The 22,298-nt window shown below is 40.2% G+C and overlaps 1 protein-coding gene across 2 annotated transcripts in view; it reads left to right on the top strand.

Moving 5' to 3' along the window:
- Positions 1-22,298, top strand: part of galnt13 (UDP-N-acetyl-alpha-D-galactosamine:polypeptide N-acetylgalactosaminyltransferase 13) — a 40,582-nt gene that overhangs the window by 5,259 nt on the left and 13,025 nt on the right. For both annotated transcript variants that reach the window (XM_054787734.1, XM_054787733.1), the window contains 9 exons: positions 2,261-2,429; positions 6,598-6,764; positions 7,998-8,205; positions 8,468-8,638; positions 10,839-10,956; positions 11,681-11,861; positions 14,837-14,976; positions 15,865-15,963; positions 16,141-16,275. In XM_054787734.1, the coding sequence (XP_054643709.1) occupies positions 2,261-2,429; positions 6,598-6,764; positions 7,998-8,205; positions 8,468-8,638; positions 10,839-10,956; positions 11,681-11,861; positions 14,837-14,976; positions 15,865-15,963; positions 16,141-16,275 (1,388 nt within the window). The remainder of the gene's footprint in view (positions 1-2,260; positions 2,430-6,597; positions 6,765-7,997; positions 8,206-8,467; positions 8,639-10,838; positions 10,957-11,680; positions 11,862-14,836; positions 14,977-15,864; positions 15,964-16,140; positions 16,276-22,298) is intronic.

Raw genomic sequence — 22,298 nt, 5'->3', positions numbered from 1 at the left:
TACACCATATTTCCATTTTTGAATCAGTGTCACTTTTGTTATTGTCTGAATATTGAAAAATAAACCCATAGAAATAACCCATAAATACTCTGAAGTTCACATTGTTTGTCAATACAGACGTCGGCTCATTTGCATATACCAGGGGTCACCAACGTGGTGCCCGCGGGCACCAGGTAGCCCCCCATGACCACATGAGGTGCCCGCAAGCCTGCTTTTCATTCAGGTTTTCAGTTAATAATGAAAGAACAGTAGAAAGAAATGCATTCTGAAATACAAAATGTGAGTTGTGGACGCCAGCATTTTGTTAATGTTCTGGTAAAACAAGCATATTCGCTTTGTTTGGGTTTAAAATAAGCTCTGAAAATAAATGTTACAAAAATGAGTAGCTCTTGGCCATTTTCATTTTGTAAAAGTAGCTCTCACAAGGAAAAACGTTGGTGACCCCTGGCATATACGCTTCCTTGATTCACTAATTAGCAACATTGTGTGTGGAATAAGCTGTTTACGTTTAATGAGGTGTAATGAGTTTGGTCAAAGTACATGTGTTGAATGGAGCAGAATGCGTTTGGTGCACAATGAGGTGTTTATTGTTCGGAAATCTTGGGGACTGAAACGAAAATTTCACCGTTTTGTATTATTTATTGAATTTTCTTTGTCACAAAAATGACGACGCGCAAATGGGCTGAAATTGACATCAGATTGTGTTTTATCTGGTACCCCTTTCAGGAGAATCACCCATTTGTGTTTACTTGTTAGTTTGTTACTCTTCACGAGGCTCACGTGCACTCTGTGTGCACTCGCTAGCGCCCCCCCACTTGGACAAAGCGGCTGACTGACTGACAGGAGGGTTCACTCACTCAGTTCATTCCGCTACAGAACCAAAGTACCCAGGTGATGAGACAGATAGATGCACAGAGTGAATCCTCTTTTCATCCAGCCTGTTTGGTAGAGAGAGAGGAGGAAAACAAACATGCATGCCCATGTCAATATATAGAAGCCGGCAAAATGATCCAGTTAGTTTTTATTTATTATGCGATTAATTGATTTGTTGATTATCGTGACAAGCCTGTAGACACACAAATATATTATCAGTATTATCAAATATATTATCAAATATACAATCAGTTTAGATCAACAAGGTCTATTCAATTGGAAATTGTGCTAAATGTACGCCAACAATTGTGCGAACTGTACGCTACCTGTACTCAATCATTTGCAAAGATGGACTTAGACATTGAGACATGTACTAACACATTTGCAGTTTGATGAAATGAATGACAAATTCAGTTCTGATGTGAACAGGTTTGTCGATGTTACTTTTAGAAGGGCCTATCTGTTATTTTGTGACAGGCCTATCTAGATCAGATTATTAATTTAACAAATTATTGTCATTGCCTATGGGAGGAATAGTTTTCCAGTCCGAACAAATCAGAGGTCATCCAGCGTCGCAAAAACAACTGTGTTCTGCCTTTGGAGTTCCAATGTATTTCATGTACTTTATTTCAAAAGTTGCAATAAATAAAGTGGCCAGAGATTTTATATTTTGGTCATTCCAGATCTGTCAGCTCTCAATTTATGTCCATCAGTTTGAAGCTTGTGCACACATAAAGAAATTCACTTGAGGTTAACAATCAGTTGACACCCGCACATTTCATTAGTCGGAGGTTGAAGGGGATCCTCTTAACCTGCGGCCATGAAGCTAATGTGAGCTGCCTGTCCCCCTTTCATTGCAAACATTGCCTCTGCTTTAACAGATTATTAGAGAGAGAAGGAGTGAGGGCATCATCATAAATCCAAAGGATTTATTTATATTGGGCTAACGGTGCTAGCTCTAATGCTTTGTTGCCATTTGACCAAGAGTAACAGTAGGCAACAAAGAAGGCCTATGAGGGACTGTGAGTTGGTTTTTGATCTCAAGCCTTGTCCATTTGTATATTTGCACAAGTGTCTGTAGATTGAAGTGAAATTAAAACCAGAGAAGGCTACAGCTAACCTGGCAGGTATGCCCAATGAGATCCTATACAAGAAGAGTATACAAATTCTGTCTTGTGGTTACTTTATTTAACTACATGATAGGGGTAACTTTAAACATCAGCAGTATGTTAATCTCCGGAAGTGTCAATGGCTGAGCAAGATTGTCTTTGTAAGGCAGACTTTATGATACACTTCTTGTATTGGATCCTATTGGACTGCACGGGTGAATCTACTGTTATCAAAAGTCAGTTTGTGACGTTTGTGACACATTTATGCTGTGTTTCAGCTGTGATATCTCGTAACCGCAAGGGTCCTGGTGAGATGGGCAAGGCTGTGAACATACCCAAGGAGGACCATGAGAAGATGAAGGAGCTCTTTAAGATAAACCAGTTCAACCTAATGGCCAGCGATATGATTGCGCTCAACAGGAGTTTACCGGATGTCAGGTTGGATGGGTGCGTGACATGTTCATTGCTTCTTCATCTATTAGTAATACACATGAAGTAATGTGTTTGTATATAATCCATCTCAAGTAAACACTTTACATCGTCACATTAGGTTGTATTATACTTACTGTATAAATCGCTCTATCGGATCGCTGTCATTTGTGTCTAGATGCAAAGCCAGTGTGTTGAATTAGACAGTGTATAGTCCCCATCAAGTAATAAATCAAAACGTTGACACATACTGAAGAACAGCAATATGATCTTTCACCGAGGCTAACTGTCTTTGATTATGCATCTTTACTCATCCGAATCACAGGGAAAGCTTCAGAGCACACTTCTCTGTCTTCGGCCACCTCCTCTTTAGTAGTTCCAGTGTTGGTAAGCTAACTTCAGTTGCATGCCAGTTGCAGAGAGAGCAAACAGAGTCTACTTGAGAAGAAAACTCAACACAATATGCTGCAGAAAATCTGTTTTTTTTTACAGCCATGTTATGTTCTCAGAGGAGAGGTTCATTGTTCCACATTTTTTAAAACTCCTTCTTTAGTGTGTTCCTAAGGTCTCCTCCTGTTTGGACAAACCTGGAACAGACGTCCAGGAGCCCTATGAAATAGATACTCAAATCAACTGGCTTCTTTAATTCATCTGGGAAAGCAGAGGTTCCTCATCTTAAGGGTGAGCCCAGACACTCGGCAAAAAACCTCCTCCATCTGCGATCTTTTCCGCAACTGCCAAAACCGGTTCATTTACCAATGCAGCGGCTGTCACTGTGGAGGCCACAGAGATCCATTTGTTGATCTCACAACAAATTCTTTCCTATCTTGTCAACCATAGCTCTAGATAACTCGTCCCCCTGAGGCAGTAGTCCCAGTCTGGTGCATACATTCTACCCTTTTCTGACTGAGAACCATGGCCCCCGATGTTCTAATTCTCATTTCAGCAGTTTCAAACTGGTTAAGTCACCACAGCAGTTGGATACAGTGATTGCGGATGTTGCATCGATCTATCTATTGGGCTCACGATCCATCCTTTCCTCACTTATCAACCAGACGCCGAGACACTGCAAGTCCTTCATGTGCATTCCCAGTCTGGAGGGCACAATCTACCTTTCTCTGACTGAGAACCATGGCCATAGCAGCTGAAGAACGAAAGAAATTCTTTGTCACATGTACAATGTACAACAAAATGTTTCTTCTGCATTTAACACAGTGGAGCAGTGGACCAGTACAGTTTTTGGAGACTAGATTCGGGTCGTAGTTCAGCATCCATGTGGGTGGGTGAACTGTCGTGCCCAAGGACACAACAGCAGTGACAGGGACGTCGAGCCACCACCCTTCCGGTTACTGGACAACCTGCTGTACCTCCTGAGCCACTGCCGGCCCCACATCTTGATCATCTGCATATAGAAGAGACCCTCAAGCCTCAAACTGGACAGCCTCCACATCTTGGCTGCACCAAAATTTTGTCCATGAAAATGAATAGAAAGAGTGACAAATGGCAGCCTTGGTAGAACATGATGTGTTCTTCAACGAAAACAAGTTCAACTTACTGCTGGCAATGGGAACTAAGCTCTTGCTCTGACTTTGAAGTGGTATCAGGGCACATATTGACAAAAAAACATTCACACTCACATTCGCACCTATAGAAAATTGAGAGTCTTCAAAAAATCGGTGTCTTTTTTAGGATTCTTAAATGTCTGCTGTTGTCAGACATTTCAGCAAAACAACTGTCTTCCTTTTGTGAAGAATCTAATTCTTCATGACAATCAAAGGAGCGATTTGAGTGATTTGAATGTAAGCTCATCTCTTGCTGCTGAGATATTCCTTGTTTGGTGACATAATCATTGTGCAGTTCATGTTGAAATATTCCAACTGAACTTCCCCAGAGCAGCACTTTCATACACTTTTATCCGACATTGTATTGCTCTTAGGGCCTGTACCGATGAATTGCCGGCCCTGTAATTTTAAAATATAATAGAAATCACTTTGCGGACAGAGTGCAAAATGCGTTTACCGTTCCCGCGGTATAAATATTGCAGCAGCTTGTCATTTTTTTTCAGCAGCTGTGTGCTGAACATTTTCTGCAGCTCTGCAGGATTTCTGAATCGCTGACGCTGAATGGCAATAACGTTTTTATGCTGGAGGGCAACCTCCTGGCCTAGTTGTGTCAGTCAGTCTTGTCACTCTGAATAGATGGGACTAAAGCAGCAATGCTGTCTGTTCCGCTGGCCTATTTCACCCTCTGATTCCTCCCACTCCCACTCCTGGGTGCCTGTCCAGAGTCATTCTCTATTCAGCATCATTCACTAAGGTTCTGTTGTGTGTCAGTTGTCACCGCTGATGGACGTCCAATCAACCAATCAAGGACATGTTAGTACTGATGTTTTTATCTTCCTCTCTTTCTTAAAGAAACATCTTCATCCAGATATCTCAAGTGATGCTCCTTAAAGGTTAATTCAGAGAGTGCCCATCATTCTAAACAGAATTGTCCCATTGAGTTCAGTTATGTACAGGCAATATTTTAAGTAACTTTTCAACTTTCCTTACAGGCATAAAACCACCCTTAGTTTAAAAAGCTTGAAGTAATAAAACAGAAAGTCTTAATTGCATGAAGGAATGATAACGGATAATTTCCTTTGGCACACTTGATGGTCTCTCACAGCACACTAATGGGCCTCGGAAACGTGGTTGGGAATCACTGTGCTACTCCCCGAAAAGCTGATTTTATTGAGCATATTCTGTGGAGTTTTCTGCTCACCCAAGACTCTCACTATAGGAGCTAAAAAAACTAACCATTAATAACTGAAGTTGGCATCGCAGGCATAGCAGGCTGAAAGGGGTAGTTCCGATTTTCTCACATGCAGTTGTATGACATCCCCATCAGCATCATCGCCGAGTTCTGGTCGGATTTTGGTGATGAGGAACGTAGTTCCAGTTAGTTGGTGGAGCCACTTTAGTATAGTTTGGCTTCGCAAAACAATATGCATCCAAAAGAGTAATACATTTGCATCCCAAAAATGTGCCTTGAAAAAAATCTGACCTCACAATCGCTCGGCATTACTTTCTCTCACTGCAGGCTCTCCCTGTCCGTTGTTGTGTATTTGTTCCACAGTGTTTACATGCGCAAATGTAAACACGAGTCCCAGCGGTCTTCATTGTATTGCAGCTGTCTTCATCCACTGTGGATAAAGCATAGAGAACCTGTTTACAACCTTCTAAATATGGGTAACAATACGGGTTTTAACATTATTAGAGCCCTCTAGACATGAAATAACACCCCTATAATCACCTTTACAATCATATTACCCAATATAGTAGACATAATAACAGAAAATAAGCCATTTAAGACTTAAATAACACTTATGCTCTTGTGTGTTGCTATGAATGTGTTCCTTAGGGGAGCGGAGTGAAGGGCGGACAGCAAGTGACATCAGGGGTTGGTTACGGCCGCAACAGTAACCCATGTTTTTATTTAGGGTATTTATTAGGGATTATTGTGTCTGTTGTGAGAGAATTCGACCCTGCAATAAAAGCCTGTTGTTCCGACGATCAAGTCTGGTGGTTGCGTATCTCACCAAACATTACAGTAACATTACTGACGTTCAAATATGTTGATATGTAGTATTGTACCTAGTGACCAGTGTAGAATACTACATATCAATATCTTCAAATGCGTCTTTTGAATGATTTATATTTGTATTTTAGTTCATTCAGCTATTTTTATGTTTAAAAATGCTTAATGTAGGCAAAACGACGTAACACGTGCTAAAATGTGCTTGTGTTTTGACAATGATAGGCCGTACTCAACAATGAAACTGAATGCTTTATTAATATATTTATTATGACAGTGATAGATTGAAGCCGCAAAATTTTAAGCGTGAAGTGGCGAGGGACGACTCTCTCTATATTTTGTTGATTGGTCTGTTAAACACCTTTTATGGAACATGTAAACAGCTTGGGGATGTCTGGTGAGATACATTGTGGTCATCTCCAACAATGCCTTTCTGTTTCGTTTTTGACAACCAATCACAATTTCAAAGGACGAAACAAATCACAGACTGTTGCTGGAAACAAAATCACGATTGAAGATCATTTTAACAATATCCAAGTATTCTTATGTGCTGTTTGAGCATTTGATACTCATGTACCATTTTTTGGCTTATGTCTTTGTGTCTGAGTAGCTGTAAGACCAAGGTATACCCTGACAACTTGCCCAACACAAGCATAGTCATCGTGTTCCACAACGAGGCATGGAGCACGCTACTGCGGACAGTCCACAGTGTCATCACGCACTCTTCTAGGCACTTACTTGTGGAAATTGTCCTAGTGGATGACTTCAGCGACAGAGGTTGGTGAATTACCCTGTACTCAACCAGGTTCAAAGAGTGACAAAGCCCAGCTAACAAGACAAACTCAATCACTCTAAGGGTTTTACTTTAGTAGTAGTAGTAGTAGTAGTAGTAGTACTTTATTAAGGTAGCTTAATACCCCTAAAGCTGGGTAGCTTTAGGGGTATTATTCTCTCCAGGGAAGCAGTATTTACTCTTGTGCACATACTGTAGCTGCATAGTTAAAGGTCCCATATTGTGCAAAATTTACTTTTTAATGATGTTATAACAGTAATGTGTGTCTGTTTACCTAACTTGAGAAAAATTTATCATCTCCCTCAATTGTTGGCTCCACTTTTGAGAGGTGCTTAAACAGTCGTTTTTGAAATTTTGAGCTTTCATTACATCATGAAGGAAAAACAGCATACTTCCTCCTGATACCTCGAGAGGACAGCTTTGTAAAAAACTTTTAAAAAAGCAGGCTTCATTTTAAGATATGGAGTGACACCTGCTTTGCCAACTACCTGTCAGTCAGCTACAATTGTCGGAGCTGTAAGGTTGATTGTTTTGTTTGCTACCTCAATATACTTGACAGTTTAAAATAAATACAATACTTTGATGTTTTGTATGCTTTATGCTATGACCGATATACTACTTTTTAAACTTTACCAGGCACATTAGGTGTATTTACACAGAGTATTGGTATCGAATCAGTGTCGCCAATGCCAGCCAGAATTTTACTCAGTGGTATCGCTACTCGTTAGTGTTATGCTGTTGTATCTAATATATGGCATCTATTAAGTTAGACAAGTGAAGCGTTACGGTGTGTATGTAAAAGGGTGGATAAAGTGCACAACAGCGATTTGTAGACAAACACAGTTCATGAGCATTAGACCCAATATACTAGATGCTCTGAGACTTATTTAAAAATAGTAGGTTAATTGGCGACTCTAAATTGTCCATAGGTTTGAATGTGAGTGTGAATGGTTGTTTGTCTATATGTGCCCTGCCATTGGCTGGCGACCAGTCCAGGGTTTACCCGCCTGTCGCCCAAAGTCAGCTGGGATAGGCACCAGCATGCCCCCGCTGCCCTAAAGAGGAGAAGCGGTACAGAAAATGGATGGATGGATGGATTTATAATATGGGATCTTTAAGATGCGCAATACAATATGAAAGACATTCAAGGATTAGGCCATTATAGTTGGTTAGGGGATTCATTTGTTCATTTCTTAGTCCTGCTTGTTGTAATTCAGACTATTTAGGTAAAAAGTTGGAGGACTATGTGCAGAATCTGGAGGTGCCAGTAAAGATCCTGAGGATGGAGCAGCGTTCAGGTCTTATCCGAGCCAGATTGAGGGGGGCAGCTGCCACGAGAGGTCAGGTCATTACATTCTTGGACGCCCACTGTGAGTGTACTGTCGGGTGGTTGGAACCCCTGCTGGCCCGCGTCAAAGAGGACAGGTGGGAGCCATATTGACTTAAAAAAAAATGTTGATTCTATTGTCATTCTATTGATGTAAGCTTGACTTGTTATGATCAGTGAACTGCCTCTTTATCTCACACATTTGATTGTTTACACAAAGAACATATTTGACTTCAGTGACTGGCTGTTTGGGTTGAAGTTCTTTCTGAATGTTATATACTGTGTACATAAATGCACACTGTGATTATGTCTTATAGTTTTCTGACTCTCTCACTCTTACTGATGTTTGTTTTGTTTCAGGACAGCAGTAGTGTGTCCCATCATTGATGTCATCAGTGACGAGACCTTTGAATACATGGCCGGCTCAGATATGACCTATGGGGGATTTAACTGGAAGCTGAATTTTCGCTGGTACCCTGTTCCCCAGCGGGAGATGGATCGACGCAAGGGTGACAGAACACTTCCTGTCAGGTACGCGCAAGATTTCTCTTTCATCTGAAGCTTGGGAAAGTGTGATGGACTTCTCTTTTGGGAGAAATGGATTAACGAGAGACGGAGAGGAAATGAGATGACACAAAAAGAGTTTTGCCACAGTTTATTTCACCACGGTAACAGTCAGACGGATGAAAATAGATCACTAACTGTCACTAATGATGCAAGTCGAAATGACACTGTCATTTGTGCACTGTTATAATATGAGCACATCTATTTTAGCTCTATGTTAATTTACATAAGGTTTCATCTAACCAGTACCAGCATCAAACATAAATCCTAATTAGGCAGAATCATACCCATCAAAATTATAAAAGCAACACTTGGTGCGGCGTGTTAGTGTGACCACTATTTGCTTCACGTCAAGTCTCATAATTAGCATTTGCATAATTCGCATAACTGGCATTCGAATAGAGTTGATCAGGTTGGGTCTGTGGAATGCTCTGTGGAATGCTGGTCCACCCCTTCAATTACTGTTACCCCTTTCCCACTGCAGTGATTTTTGGTGCTGGTTAAAATTTAGTTCAGAGCTGGAGTTGAACCAGTGTTGTCTATGAACACACTAGATTCATTTTCAATTGTCCTGGGGAGCCGTGTCTTTACATCACAGGGGTTACGCCTCCGCAGCGTGTGTGTATGTTTTTCTCCACTTTCTCTACCAAACAGGCTGGGGGGAGGCGGGGCGCTAGTGTGTGCACACATAGAGTGCCGCAAGCGACCGCTGTGAAGAGTAACAAGCAAGTGAACGCAAATGGGTGATTCTCCTGAAAGTGGTACCAGCAACAGTGCATTTACTTTGAGGGTAATGACGCACAGATTACAGTGATATGAAGCCATAGCAATGTGAAAATAAACAGGGGAAACTGTGTTGAATAATTTCTTCATGCTTGTTGTGTATAAAACACGATCTGATGTCGATTTCATCCCATTTGCGCATCGTCATTTTGTGACATGAAAACATAAACTTAAATACATAATACAAAATGGTGGAACTTTCGTTTCAGCTGCCGTGATTCCCTAAGTATAACACCTCATTGTGTACCAAACGCATTTTGCTGCATCAAAAACATGTACATTAATTTGACCAAACTCCTACAAAACGTTACACCTCATTAAACGTAAACAGTGTATTCCACACCTAATGTTGCTAAAAATTAATTTACAATAATCATGTCTAATCAGCATCTTGCGAGGCCACACCTGTGATGTGGATTGATTATTTTGGCAAAGGAGAAATGATCACTAACACAGATTTAGACAAATTTGTCAACAATATTTGATAGAAATAGGCCTTTTGTGTACAGTAATTTCCGTTGTACGAGCTGCTACTCTGTTCTAACGCTTTGAACCCTGTGGCTAATACAGTGATGCAGCTAATTTATGGTCACTTTCTAATCTCGCAACATCTCGTATACTTCAGAACAGCTATTTTGCGCTTCATGCACACACCCTCAACATGGAAAACACACAAAGAAATGTGTGTGATGCAGCTTTCATGTTAAAGACGATCGATTTAGCAACTTCTGCTGAAGTCTCCCAGTGGTAAAAAAATGTAAAAACCACTATCAAAACCACTATCACCAACGGGTTTCGAAAGGCAGTGGAGGACAGCAGGACTGCCTCGAGACAAAAATGACACAGAGCGACAATGAAAGACAGAGAGAGATTGACAAACTGACAAAGGAATCATGAGGCTGTTAAGTTTTGACACTGAAGAAGACGAGGAAAATCAACACAACAGCGATGAATGACTTTTATGGTAGGCTACCATTTAACCAGCCGTGTTTTCCTGTTTGGAAAAAAACATTTATTTGATAAAAAAATTCAAAAAATCTTGCTTTGTAACATTGTTCTCTGCACTAAATATACTACGTTTGCAATGTGGACACCTGCGGCTCATAGACAGATGCGGCCTATATACTGTATGTACAAATCTTTAGTGGGTACGGCTTGTATTCCGGTGTGTGCAATAGTCCGAAATTTATGGTACATTGAAAAAGTTTTAGACCTTAGAGCTCAGCTCCTGAAAGATGGGAGCAAACACAAAAATGTTGCATTTATATTTTTGTTGTGTGTAATTACTTCTGTATCTAAGCCTTTTCCCCATCTTTGTTATTAAAATAAATTAGTAGATATATTGCTTGTTCTATTCTATTGTATATTCTGTTCTATTCTCCAGGACCCCCACCATGGCAGGAGGGCTGTTCTCTATAGACAAAACATACTTTGAAGAAATGGGAAGCTACGATCCAGGGATGGATATCTGGGGTGGGGAGAACCTGGAGATGTCTTTCAGAGTGAGTGACAACACGTTTTACCACACGTATCACTTAATACACACTTCATTTGACTCCAAATGCTAGTCAGTGCCAAGCCCAGGAGGCAGTGTTCAAAGACAGTGTTCTTGTTGTATTTTTTCTGCCGCAGTTGGGCCATTTCTTTAACCTGCTGACACTGAATGTAAATGAAAGCCCATCTTCTGCCTATTAAGCAGACTTTATCAAAATGCCATTTGTGCTTTGTCTTGCCTTTTTGTTACCGCAGTGTATTTCCGATCGATTTTAATAAACGGGTGAGGGGGTGAGGGGTGGTGGCGTGGACTTGGCAGAGCCTTCTTTGAATTTATGGGAAGTCGCCCATTACTGCTATGCTGATGATACACTGTTCTTGGATGTCTCTAATGAGAACCTCAATCACAAGGAGAAGGAGTTCCTCTCTTAGTGGCAGATTGGACTCTCAGAGACCTCTTCATCTCCATGGCAACTGTTGATCCGTGTTGTGGTGCTTCATGATAGATGAACTGTTCTTTTATTGACGAAATATTTTATGATAAGTTCCTTTTGGCAGGGATATGTCTGGCTACTTGTTGTATGTATGTGATAATAGGCAAACTAATTTTAACTCTTCTGTCAATGGTTTGATGCAAATACTACCATTTGTATAAATAATAAATATAGCATCGATTTTGGTGCATAATAGAAGCTTTTTTATTTAATCTACACTGTTTCTATGTCTGTGCAGATCTGGCAGTGTGGCGGCTCCTTGGAGATTGTCACATGTTCCCACGTTGGCCATGTTTTCCGGAAGGCTACTCCTTACAGTTTCCCTGGTGGAACCGGCCAAGTTATAAACAAGAACAACAGGCGGCTAGCAGAAGTTTGGATGGATGACTTCAAAGATTTTTTTTATGTCATATCACCAGGTGCAGACCGCTTAGCACTTCTTACTTTTCTGTCTTGATTGACACTGTCAGAGACTACTATAGTGGTTGTAGTTTGCAGTGGTGCACTACATAATACTAGGAGCTGTTTCTCCTATTTAGTTTAGCTTATTTAGCTGAGCCAAATGGAAATATCATAATTAAATGGCTTCTAATATGATGTAGTGCCGTTCTACAACACAAACTTCAGCAATAATAAAAATAATGTTAATTTATACCTCTTGGATGTTGCCAATAAAAACTGGGTTTTTTATTCATAAAGGCATACTATTTGATATATAGCTCTTGATTGGATCTCATTAGCTTGTGCAGGTGGTCGGCTTGCTTACATATCCTTTTGCATGTATTGCAGATTATTGTCACGTCACAAACAGGTAACATGAGGTCAGACGATTGGTGTAAAGTAAACAACCATATCTGGTAACAATGCCCGGGCACAGCAAAGCTCAGCCACTTGCAGACACACAAGACCAATTTTACCGTGCTGACTGTGAGAGGGGCACTGTCCACTTGGTAATGTGGTTAGGCTCCAGCTAGGCTCCACTGGAAATCTGTGGTTAAATATTTTAGATACCTGCCAACCTTCAAGGGATTATCTGTAATCTGTTGATTTTTACGGAACAAATTGTGACCTTCTGCTTCACCCTAGCAGGATGCTCCATGGGCAGGTTTAGATGGAGGTGCTGTGATGGATGAGCTTTTCTGTACAGCTTGGCCCACCTCAATCGCTAGCCTGTTATTGTGAGGCTTTAGGGAGAATAATATGGGAATACTGTGTGTGAGTTTGGGAGAGGCATCTGGTGATACTATTAAAGGTACATCTCCTTCCTTTCCCCTGCGCTGCGCTGGTGATTTCAAGATCAAAGAGGCTATTCATCATGTGCAACATGTGATGCTCAGAACAAACGCAGATAGAGGGAATGGGATTGGGGAGCCAAGAGGGAAAATGTGGCTTTTGTTGCTTTTATCTGACTTGAAAATTAATTTTCCCTGATTAAAGTGTCTGCCTCATAGACAGGTGTCTAGGTTTGAATGTCAGTTTTGCCAGAGTTTGCATTATTTCTGTTCTTGTGTAACTGTACATTGGCTACTCCGTTTTCCTCCTATCGTGCAAAAACATGGATTGTATGTTAGGTTAATCGGAGACTAAACTGTCCATAGGTGTACACTAATATCTTGTTTATTGCGGTTAATTGGTTCCAAACTCAGCTGCAGTAAGTGAATTTCTGCAAAGTAGGATTCCTTCTTTGTAAATGGAATATTTTCGTAATTATGGCATAGAAAACCTGTTTACAATCTTCTAAATACATTTTATGAACATTATTAGAGCCCTCTAGACATGAAGTGACGCCCATATAGCCACCTTTACATTCATATTACCCAATATGGTAGATATAATCAGAGAAATGAAGCCATTTAAGACAGTTTACCTTGTCGGGGAGCTGAATCGATGGCGGACAGGAAATGAGGTCGGGTGTTCGGTTGCGGTGGGCTATGGCCGCAACATTAACCCTTAACGACATTAGCCCCACATTAAAGGTATGTTGTTATTATGATTATGGTTATGATTATGTTATTATTGTGCCTGTTGTGGGCTAATTTAAACCTGCAATAAAAGCCGGTTGGTTAGGTCTGGTGCTTGGTGGTGGTCCCACCAAACAATTACTGACACCTAGTGACCAATGTACAATACTACATTCATAAGTTGTGGTCTTATGTCTTACATCAGGGGTCACCAACACAGTGCCCGCGGGCACCAGGTAACCCCCCCACGACCACATGAGGTGCCCAAAAGCCTGCTTTTCATTCAGTTTTTCAGTTAATAATGTGAGAACACTAGAGAGAAATGTATTCTGAAACATAAAATGCGAGTTGTGGATACCAGCATTTTGTGAATGTTTTGGTAAAACAAGCATATTTGATTTGTTTGGGTTGAAATAAGGTATGAAAATCATTTCTACAAAAATGAGTAGTTCGTGGCCATTTTCATTTTCTAAAAGTAGCCCTCGCAAGAAAAACGTTGGTGACCCCTGCCTTACATTGTATTTGTATTTTAGTTAATTTAGCAATTCAGCGTGAAAAAATATGTACAATTTGCTTAGATATGCATATTCTTGACTAATAAGGCTGTAGTCAACCACGAAACAGTGATCATTTGTTAATTCATTAATGTTTGAAAAAACGCGATAGAGTGAGTGAGCGACCACGATGTAACGAGGGGCGGCTGTAAATGTTTGTATGTTGTTTGTCTATATGTGTCCTGTTATTGACTGGCGACCACTATAGGATGTACCCCACCTTGCACCCAAAGTCAGCCGGGATAGGCTCCAGCTCACCTTTAACCATGGCATGGACAAAATATACTGAAATTTACATTTCATATACAGATTCATTTTGTTAATTTTGCTTAAAGACATTCTAGTCTATTCTATTTTATTTTTCAACCATGCTCTTTCGGGGTAATTACCCTCTTTGAATTAATCTACACTTGCTCATGAAGCTGAGAAACATTCAGCTTAATGTGTTTTTGAGTGTGTGTGTGTGTGTGTGTGTGCGTGTGTGGGTGTGCGCGTGCGAACTGCCTGAGGATCACGCCGGCTGATGCATCATGGGGTTTCCATTTGGCTAAAAGTGCACACATTTTCAACAATTGTTGCATTGTTAGAGAAATGAAGAAGATCATTCCTCATATGTCATGTAATAAAAATCAAACACTCGCAACCTCTAGACAAGCCAGCGCATGATATGAGAGCAGTATCAAAATTCTACCTTCAAAGATGCTTGACATTGATTGACATTGTCAGAGAGATATTTATTTATTATTGTGTGTTGAACTGACGTGATATATTTTGTTTTAGCGATGCATACTTTATATTTTACAAATAAAGCAAAAAGTCAATTTCAGTACCGTGTTTAGGCAATTACTGACTAATTATGTGTATGAACTGGGCCTGCAGGAGTGATGCGAGTGAACTATGGCGACGTCTCTTCCCGAAAAGCCCTCCGTGAAGCCTTGAAGTGCAAACCATTCTCCTGGTATCTGGAGAACATCTACCCAGACTCGCAGATCCCGAGAAGATATTACTCGCTCGGTGAAGTATGAGCTTTTTTGTACTTTGATCTCCCATGTGCCAGCAGATACAACCGCTTGCTTTAAATCACACATCTTTTTGCTTCAGGGTTGTGTAGTCTGAAGACTTTATTGCTTGGGGAAAAAAATGGCATTAGGAGGCGCTTAAAGAACTTGATGAGTTTCAACATCCCCTTGTGTTTGGATTGTACGTGTATGATAAACAAACAGTGGAGTGTTGGTGCAGCAGGTATTGCTCCAAGCACACGCTTACACAGAGCTGCTGTACATGGCAGGTTGGGTATATAAGGCTTGAGCAAAGACAGTACTCAGTCTTTACTCTAATGCTAAGAGGAAATGCACAAATACAGCAAATGACAAACTTAGTTATATATTTACACATCCGCCTTGAGTGTAACTCCTTATGAAATGACAGTCACATGGTACCAAGTATGCCATAAAATATCATTGATCTGAAAGGCTTCACAGTATTGATTGTTGTGGCAATGATGAAAATATGTTGAAGCTATGAGTTAAAGTGTCAATGTAATGATTTTGACATGACTATGTTTCCAAAGGCTGACTGCAGGATGGAACTAATTGTAAAACTAAATGTCAGCATCAGAAATTTGCCTTTTAATCGTCCGGGATTCCTATTGGTGTCATTACTTTTTTCCTACATTCTATTGAGCGTTGTTCTTAACGTCTCTGAACAGTGACAAGGGCGGTTATAAAAATGGCATACTTAAAATTAAATAAAATAACACATTTATCTGATACCGGTACATAATTATTTTGCTTGAGCGTTACTCGAGTAAAAATAATGCCTTCTTCTGTACTATCGATATTTAAATCTCATGTTTTAGTGAGTGCGGTGTAGTTGGTTAAACTTGTAATTGTGTTCCATATTGGTAGATCAGGAACGTTGAGACCAACCAGTGTTTAGACAACATGGGACGAAAGGAGAATGACAAAGTCGGCTTTTTCAACTGCCACGGCATAGGTGGAAACCAGGTGAGAAGAAGAATGCATGCATACATTAAATATCATTTCATGCTGGATTGTTAAACTCAGCCAATTCAAAAGTCTGCAGAAAGCTAGAATAACAGCAAGAATAAACTTGCATCTGGTAATGTAAATAATTGAGTTTAAAATAATGGACACGTTGACATTCCTTATGCTTGATTTCAGGTGTTCTCATACACGGCGGACAAAGAAATCCGGACAGATGACCTCTGTTTAGACGTTTCCCACCTCAATGGGCCTGTCCTCATGCTCAAGTGTCACCACATGAAGGGCAATCAGATGTTTGAGTACGACGCTGAGGTAAGACGGTGGATCATTTTCCTTTATTGTTAACTGGAGGGTAAAAATGTGTCTAAGGGTAGGTCCATTGCGAAGAGCAGTACCACTAGATGGGGCTGTTTGTCAGTTTTTAAAGCAGCCACTTGGGTTGCACAGTTCACTTGAGCAGCTGTGTTCTCTTGTTTCACCCAGTATGTTGGCAAATGGGAATATGATTTAGAAGTAAGCAGTAGGAGCCATTACTGCAGTTGCATTTCCTGTGTGTCCAAGTTTGGGCCTCGTACATAGTGAGATATTTATCCTTATACATTGTGTTTGGTCATTAGATTAAATCATTGAAATTGTGGTGTCTAATGTTGTAGTGCAATAGTGTCATTAAATAAATAAGACTTTAAAACCAAAACCGAAGTTAACATCAAAACATTGTGCAATTTCAATCTAAACTCTTAAGTAGGTAAGGAATTAAAATGAGAAATATGGTTGCTTATAGAACAAAAGACAAGATGACAGTAATCCCTTGTTTATTGTGGTTAAGTGGTGAACGTGAATGTTCGCATAGTAGGATTCCTTATTTATGAATACAGTGTTTTCATAGAGAATAAAAAACCTACTTATGACCTTCTAAATATGTTTTTAAAAGTATAAGAGCCCTCTAGCAACACAGTGGACCTAGTAAGAGTAAATAAGCCATTGAAGAGATAAAAAAAAAGTTATTGACATTAATAAATTTGTGTTTAAACATATTGTGTGTGTTTAAACATACTTGTAATTATATACAGTGGTGTGAAAAGGTGTTTGTATGTTTGTCACACTTAAGTGTTTTAGATCATCAAACAAGTTTAAATATGAGTCAATGACAACACAACTGAACACTAAACGCAGTTTTTAAATGAAACTGTTTATTATTAAGGGAGAAAAAAATCTAAACCTACATGGCCCTGTGTGAAAAAGTGATTGCCCCCTAAACCTAATAACTGGTTGGACCACCCTTAGCAGCAACAACTGCAATCAAGCGTTTGCGATAACTTGCAATGAGTCTCTTACAGCGCTGTGGAGGAATTTTGGCCCACTCATCTTTGCAGAATTGTTGTAATTCAGCCACATTGGAGGGTTTTTGAGCATTAACCACCTTTTTAAGGTCATGTCACAGCATCTAAAAAAAATCAGGTCAGGACTTTGACTAGGCCACTCCAAAGTCTTCATTTTGTTTTTCTTCAGCCATTCAGAGGTGGACTTGCTGGTGTGTTTTGGATCATTGTCCTGCTAAAGAACCCAGGTTGGTTTCAACTTGAGGTCATGAACAGATGGCCGGACATTCTCGTTCAGAATTTTTTGGTAGACAGCAGAATTCATGGTTCCATTTATCACAGCAAGTTTTTCAGGTCCTGAAGCAGCAAAACAGCCCCAGACCATCACACTACTACCACTATATTTTATTGTTGGTATGATGTTCTTTTTCTGAAATGCGGAGTTACTTTTACGTCAGATATAATGGGACACACACCTTCCTAAAAGTTCAACTTTTGTCTCATCAGACCACAGAGTATTTTTTCCAAAGATCTTGGGGATCATCAAGATGTTTCCTGGCAAAATTGAGACAAGCCTTAATGTTCTTTTTGTTCAGCAGTGTTTTTGCCGTTTTTGCCCAGTGTCTTTCTTATGGTGGAGTCATGAACACCGACCTTTACTGAGCCAAGTGAGGCCTGCAGTTCTTTGGATGTTGTTGTGAGGACTTTTGTGACCTCTTAGATGAGTCGTCGCTGCGCTCTTGGGGTAATTTTGGTTGGTCGGCCACTCCTGGGAAGGTTCACCACTGTTCCATGTTTTCGCCACTTCTGGATAATGGCTCTCACTGTGGTTCGCTGGAGTCCCAAAGCTTTGAATGGCCAAATGGCTTAAGAACAAATGCACATTTAAGCAAATGTTACACATTCCTGGCCTAAATAATGAGCTAAAACACAAATACAGGCAATATAAGACATTAATGAAATGTAGTCTACACTGGCCACTAGGGGTCACTAGTAACACACACCAGACTTGATTGCCAAATACAGGCTTGTATCATTTTGTAATTTATCTCACAACAGGCACAATAATAACATAATAATAATAATAGCCATCATCATCGTTATCACCATCATCATCATCATAATAAAACAGGCTACTATAGTGACTGTACTCCAGCTAAAACTGTACTTGGAATCCCCAATGTCACTTCCCAACCACACATCCAGCAGGCATTTGTTGAAACATTGATCATGAGTCTTATATACAGGTATGTCTTAAGTGGCTTATTTTCTCTGGTTATATCTGTCATATGGTGGTTAACATGAGTGTAAAGGTGACTAGAGGGGTGTTATTTCATGTCTACAGGGCTCTAATAATGGTTAAAAAAGTATTTAGAAAGTCATAAACAGGTTTTTTTATGTTCTAACTATGAAACCTTCCTTTTATTAATATTGAATCCTACTTTGCGGTCGGGTCGGGAACCAATGAACTGCGATAAATGAGGGATTACTGTACATCATTTGTTTACGGTACACACGCACAGTTCAACATGTCTGAAAAGGAGTAGGAAGAAGTAGAGCAGAGACTTCAGCGAAGGTCATAAACAAGTTGAGTCATCAGAGTGTCTGAAATATGATGCAGACATACAATAGAAATAAAACTAATGATATTTCGTACAGCGAAAATGACGCTGACTACATTGTGGTTGCTGAGTAATTGAGATGTATTTGCTGACATGAAGATACAATACTGGAAGGAATGGAGATCTTTCCGTCCAGTATTGAACAAGCCCTTGGAGAAATCAATTCATTACCCATTGTTCTCTGGGTGCATCCTTAATATAAAAACGAGAATAATTCATAAATGGAGAGGGCTGGTCTCTGTTGCATACAGCCACAGGGTTTCACCACAGTCAGTGACTACGTTTATTTTTAGCCCGCTTGTGAAAGACACTGGCTGAAGTCCTGAGCGGCTACATTAACCATTTACATTTCATTGGCTCATCACTTCGCGCAGCATCACCGGACTTTTCTGTATTGTCATTCATTATGTCTTTGCACCTGAAGTTTAAAATCATTTGGAATTTACCAGTCAGGTGCTTTATATTGTAGCAGGGAAGTTTACAGGGGGAGAAAAAAAATATTCCCACAAGAACTTTGATATTTTCCACACCACATGACCAGGGAAATATAATTCCCTGAAGGACTTTGATTGATCAGACCAGACATTCTTAGAGGAGCTTCAGCCCCGAAATGGCACAAGGTGGTAGTAAATGTTCCTTGGAGCATTGAATGCTGGTGTGCAGACTATTTTCAGAAGCATAATCCACAAGAGAACGTTGATATTTGTTGTGCAACTGGGAACGTCATTCCCATAAGAATGCTAATATTCCTTAAGCCTCGTTAACACTTTCACGCATTTTGTCCAAGCAGTGGGACGCAATTTTGCATACAAATGAGTAAATTGGTTGTAAAAAGGTGTGAAGTATGCGTAAACTGTGCACAGCTGCATGTCATTGCGCAAAGAAAAATTTGAAAGGTAAAAAATTAGGTAAAAAATTTGTGGCACAAACCACGAACACACCACAACCTGTGCCTAAACAAATGCTGATGATGCGTATCAAAGTGTGTCTCAGCGTGTCTCATGCATACCCATGTGGGTTTTCAACCTTTTCAGGCGTGCCATCTAAATGACAAGCATTGCCACGGGAAATTGCAGTACAATGCTGCGGCAAAATGCGTAAATGTGTAAATAGCAAATCTGCATAGGGGAGAAAGCATGGTTCCCATGAGAAGTTGGGTTGATCCAACCAGACAGCTCAAGAACTTCTTGACATGTGTGACTGAATGGGAGAATGTCTGTTTTGAACTCAGGTTTTGAGCAGAATAATGCTGCTTATTGAGGTTCCTCTGTTGATTGCAGCCAAGTACTGCACTCCATTTGTGTTAGTCCATGATGTTATTGATTATTATAGCCATCCCTGTTTTGTCGAGTGCATTGGTAAAACCTCTTCTTTGGTTTAATATCCTCAATACTGTGGGGATGGAGGGAAATAGAAAAAACATTTTGCTCTAGCTTTCCTCACACTAAGGAGTGAAGTTCCCATGAGCACGTTGACATTTCTCAGTGTGGTTCCTTCAAGAATGCTTAATCAACAAGATTACACGTCTGAAGAACACTTACATTTAAATTAGCACAAGAAGGTTCTTCATGTTAGAAAATGTTTAGCTTTTTACTGGTCTCTATATTTTATGTTTTAACCATTACAACGAATCTACTATCTGCATTATATCTCTATTCTGGACTGTGAAAGTGGGATGAAAGGTAGAGCCTCTGCAAGGAGAAAAGATAATGAGGAGGACCCTGATTGTGAGAATGCCCGAAAGCGTTCAGCCTCCTGCTGTCACTCAATCACCAGCAGACATATTACCTTCCAAATCTGGAATATCATGATGGTTCCGCTCCCCACCACTTGAATAACTTGGTAGACTAAGTGCTGCTAATGTCATCCAAACGGTTCCAGGCTCCAGCAGAAACGCTTTCAGCCATATCCAGGACTTAAAGCATTTGAGCTCTTGGTAATTGACAAACTTGGAGTGGATGTCTGCGTTAGGGCAGATGGAAAGGCTTGGATGTGACCCACTTGCAAGGGCAGATCAGACCGAGCTCCTTTTTGCAAGGGTTTACGAGTCAAGACATATGGATTTTAAATGTCATAATGCCTTGAATGCTCTCATTACCTAATGATTGGTTAATATCCCGGAGAATCTCCTATAAAGGGTCATAGTGTGCACCTATACAGTATCTCACATAGGTGAGCACACCCCTCACATTTTAGTAACCATTTTATTATTTCTTTTCTATATGATTGAAATGAAACTTGGATATACTTTAGAATAGTCAGTGTCAAGCTTGTACAGCAGTATATATTTACTATTCACTGAAAATAAGTCAACACATTGTTGGCAACACAGACAGCACAGTGAAACATATCCAAATTGTGTCCTTGGTGTCAATATTTAGTGTCAGCATCACTGCCTTAATCCTCTTGAGCATTATATTTACCAGAGCTGCACTTGTTGCTACTGGAATCCTCTTCCACTCCTCCATGATGACATCATTGGTGGAGCTGGTGGATGTTAGACACCTTGTGTTGCTCCACCTTTTCTCCACTTGAGGATACCACACAGTTACAGTTACTAATTGGGTTGAGGTCTGGAGACATATTTAGCCAATCCATCACCTTCACCTTCAGCTTCCTCAGCAAGGTCATCTTGGAGGTGTGCTTGGGCTCCTTATCATGTTGCCAACGGCCATGCGGCCCAGTTTCCCTTGGGAGGGTATCATGCTCTGCTTCACAATGTCACAGTACATGTTGGGATGTTTCTCTCGATAAACTGCAGCTTCATGCTTGACTGTGTGCAAGACACAATTATCTTGGTACTCACTTGTATTACGATCCATTTAGACATTAATGGTTGTGTGTTAAAATTATTTACAGTGTATCATAAATCTATACTACTGTACAAGTTGTACACTGACTACTTTGAAAGTATCCAAATTTCACATCTATTGTATTGTCCCCATATACTGTAATAAACATGGTTGCTGAAATGTAAGGGGTACAGTCACTTCTGTGAGATACTGTACTAGTTCTACTGTAGGAATGAATAAAACAAGTACAGAGAAGAAACGGGTAAAGGAGGGATGGTATTTTTGATAGTATATTAGTGCTCGAGCACATGAGCAGTCGTTGACACGGACGAGCTAAATGCCACAAAACAGCTTCCTGCCCCTCTGTCTCTTTCTTTACCATCAATGATGTCTAAGAATATAACCCAAGTAAGAAGGCATCAAGTGATTTCCCCCGGAGCCGCTCGTTTATATGAAGGTGGCATTGCCTCATTCCTTGAGGTCAGTGGTTTCTAAAGAGCATCCACAGCTAATGCAAGAATTTCATCTACCAGTTCAGTGCATACAATAATTTCCAAATATCATTGCAGGTGACACACCAATCTTTTCAATTAACCCCCTAA

The sequence above is a fragment of the Dunckerocampus dactyliophorus genome, chromosome 9 (genome assembly GCF_027744805.1).
Source record: "Dunckerocampus dactyliophorus isolate RoL2022-P2 chromosome 9, RoL_Ddac_1.1, whole genome shotgun sequence".
In the NCBI taxonomy this organism is placed as follows: domain Eukaryota; kingdom Metazoa; phylum Chordata; class Actinopteri; order Syngnathiformes; family Syngnathidae; genus Dunckerocampus; species Dunckerocampus dactyliophorus.
The sequence above is the reverse complement of the archived record's forward strand: the minus strand, read 5'-3'. Positions and strand labels throughout refer to the sequence as shown.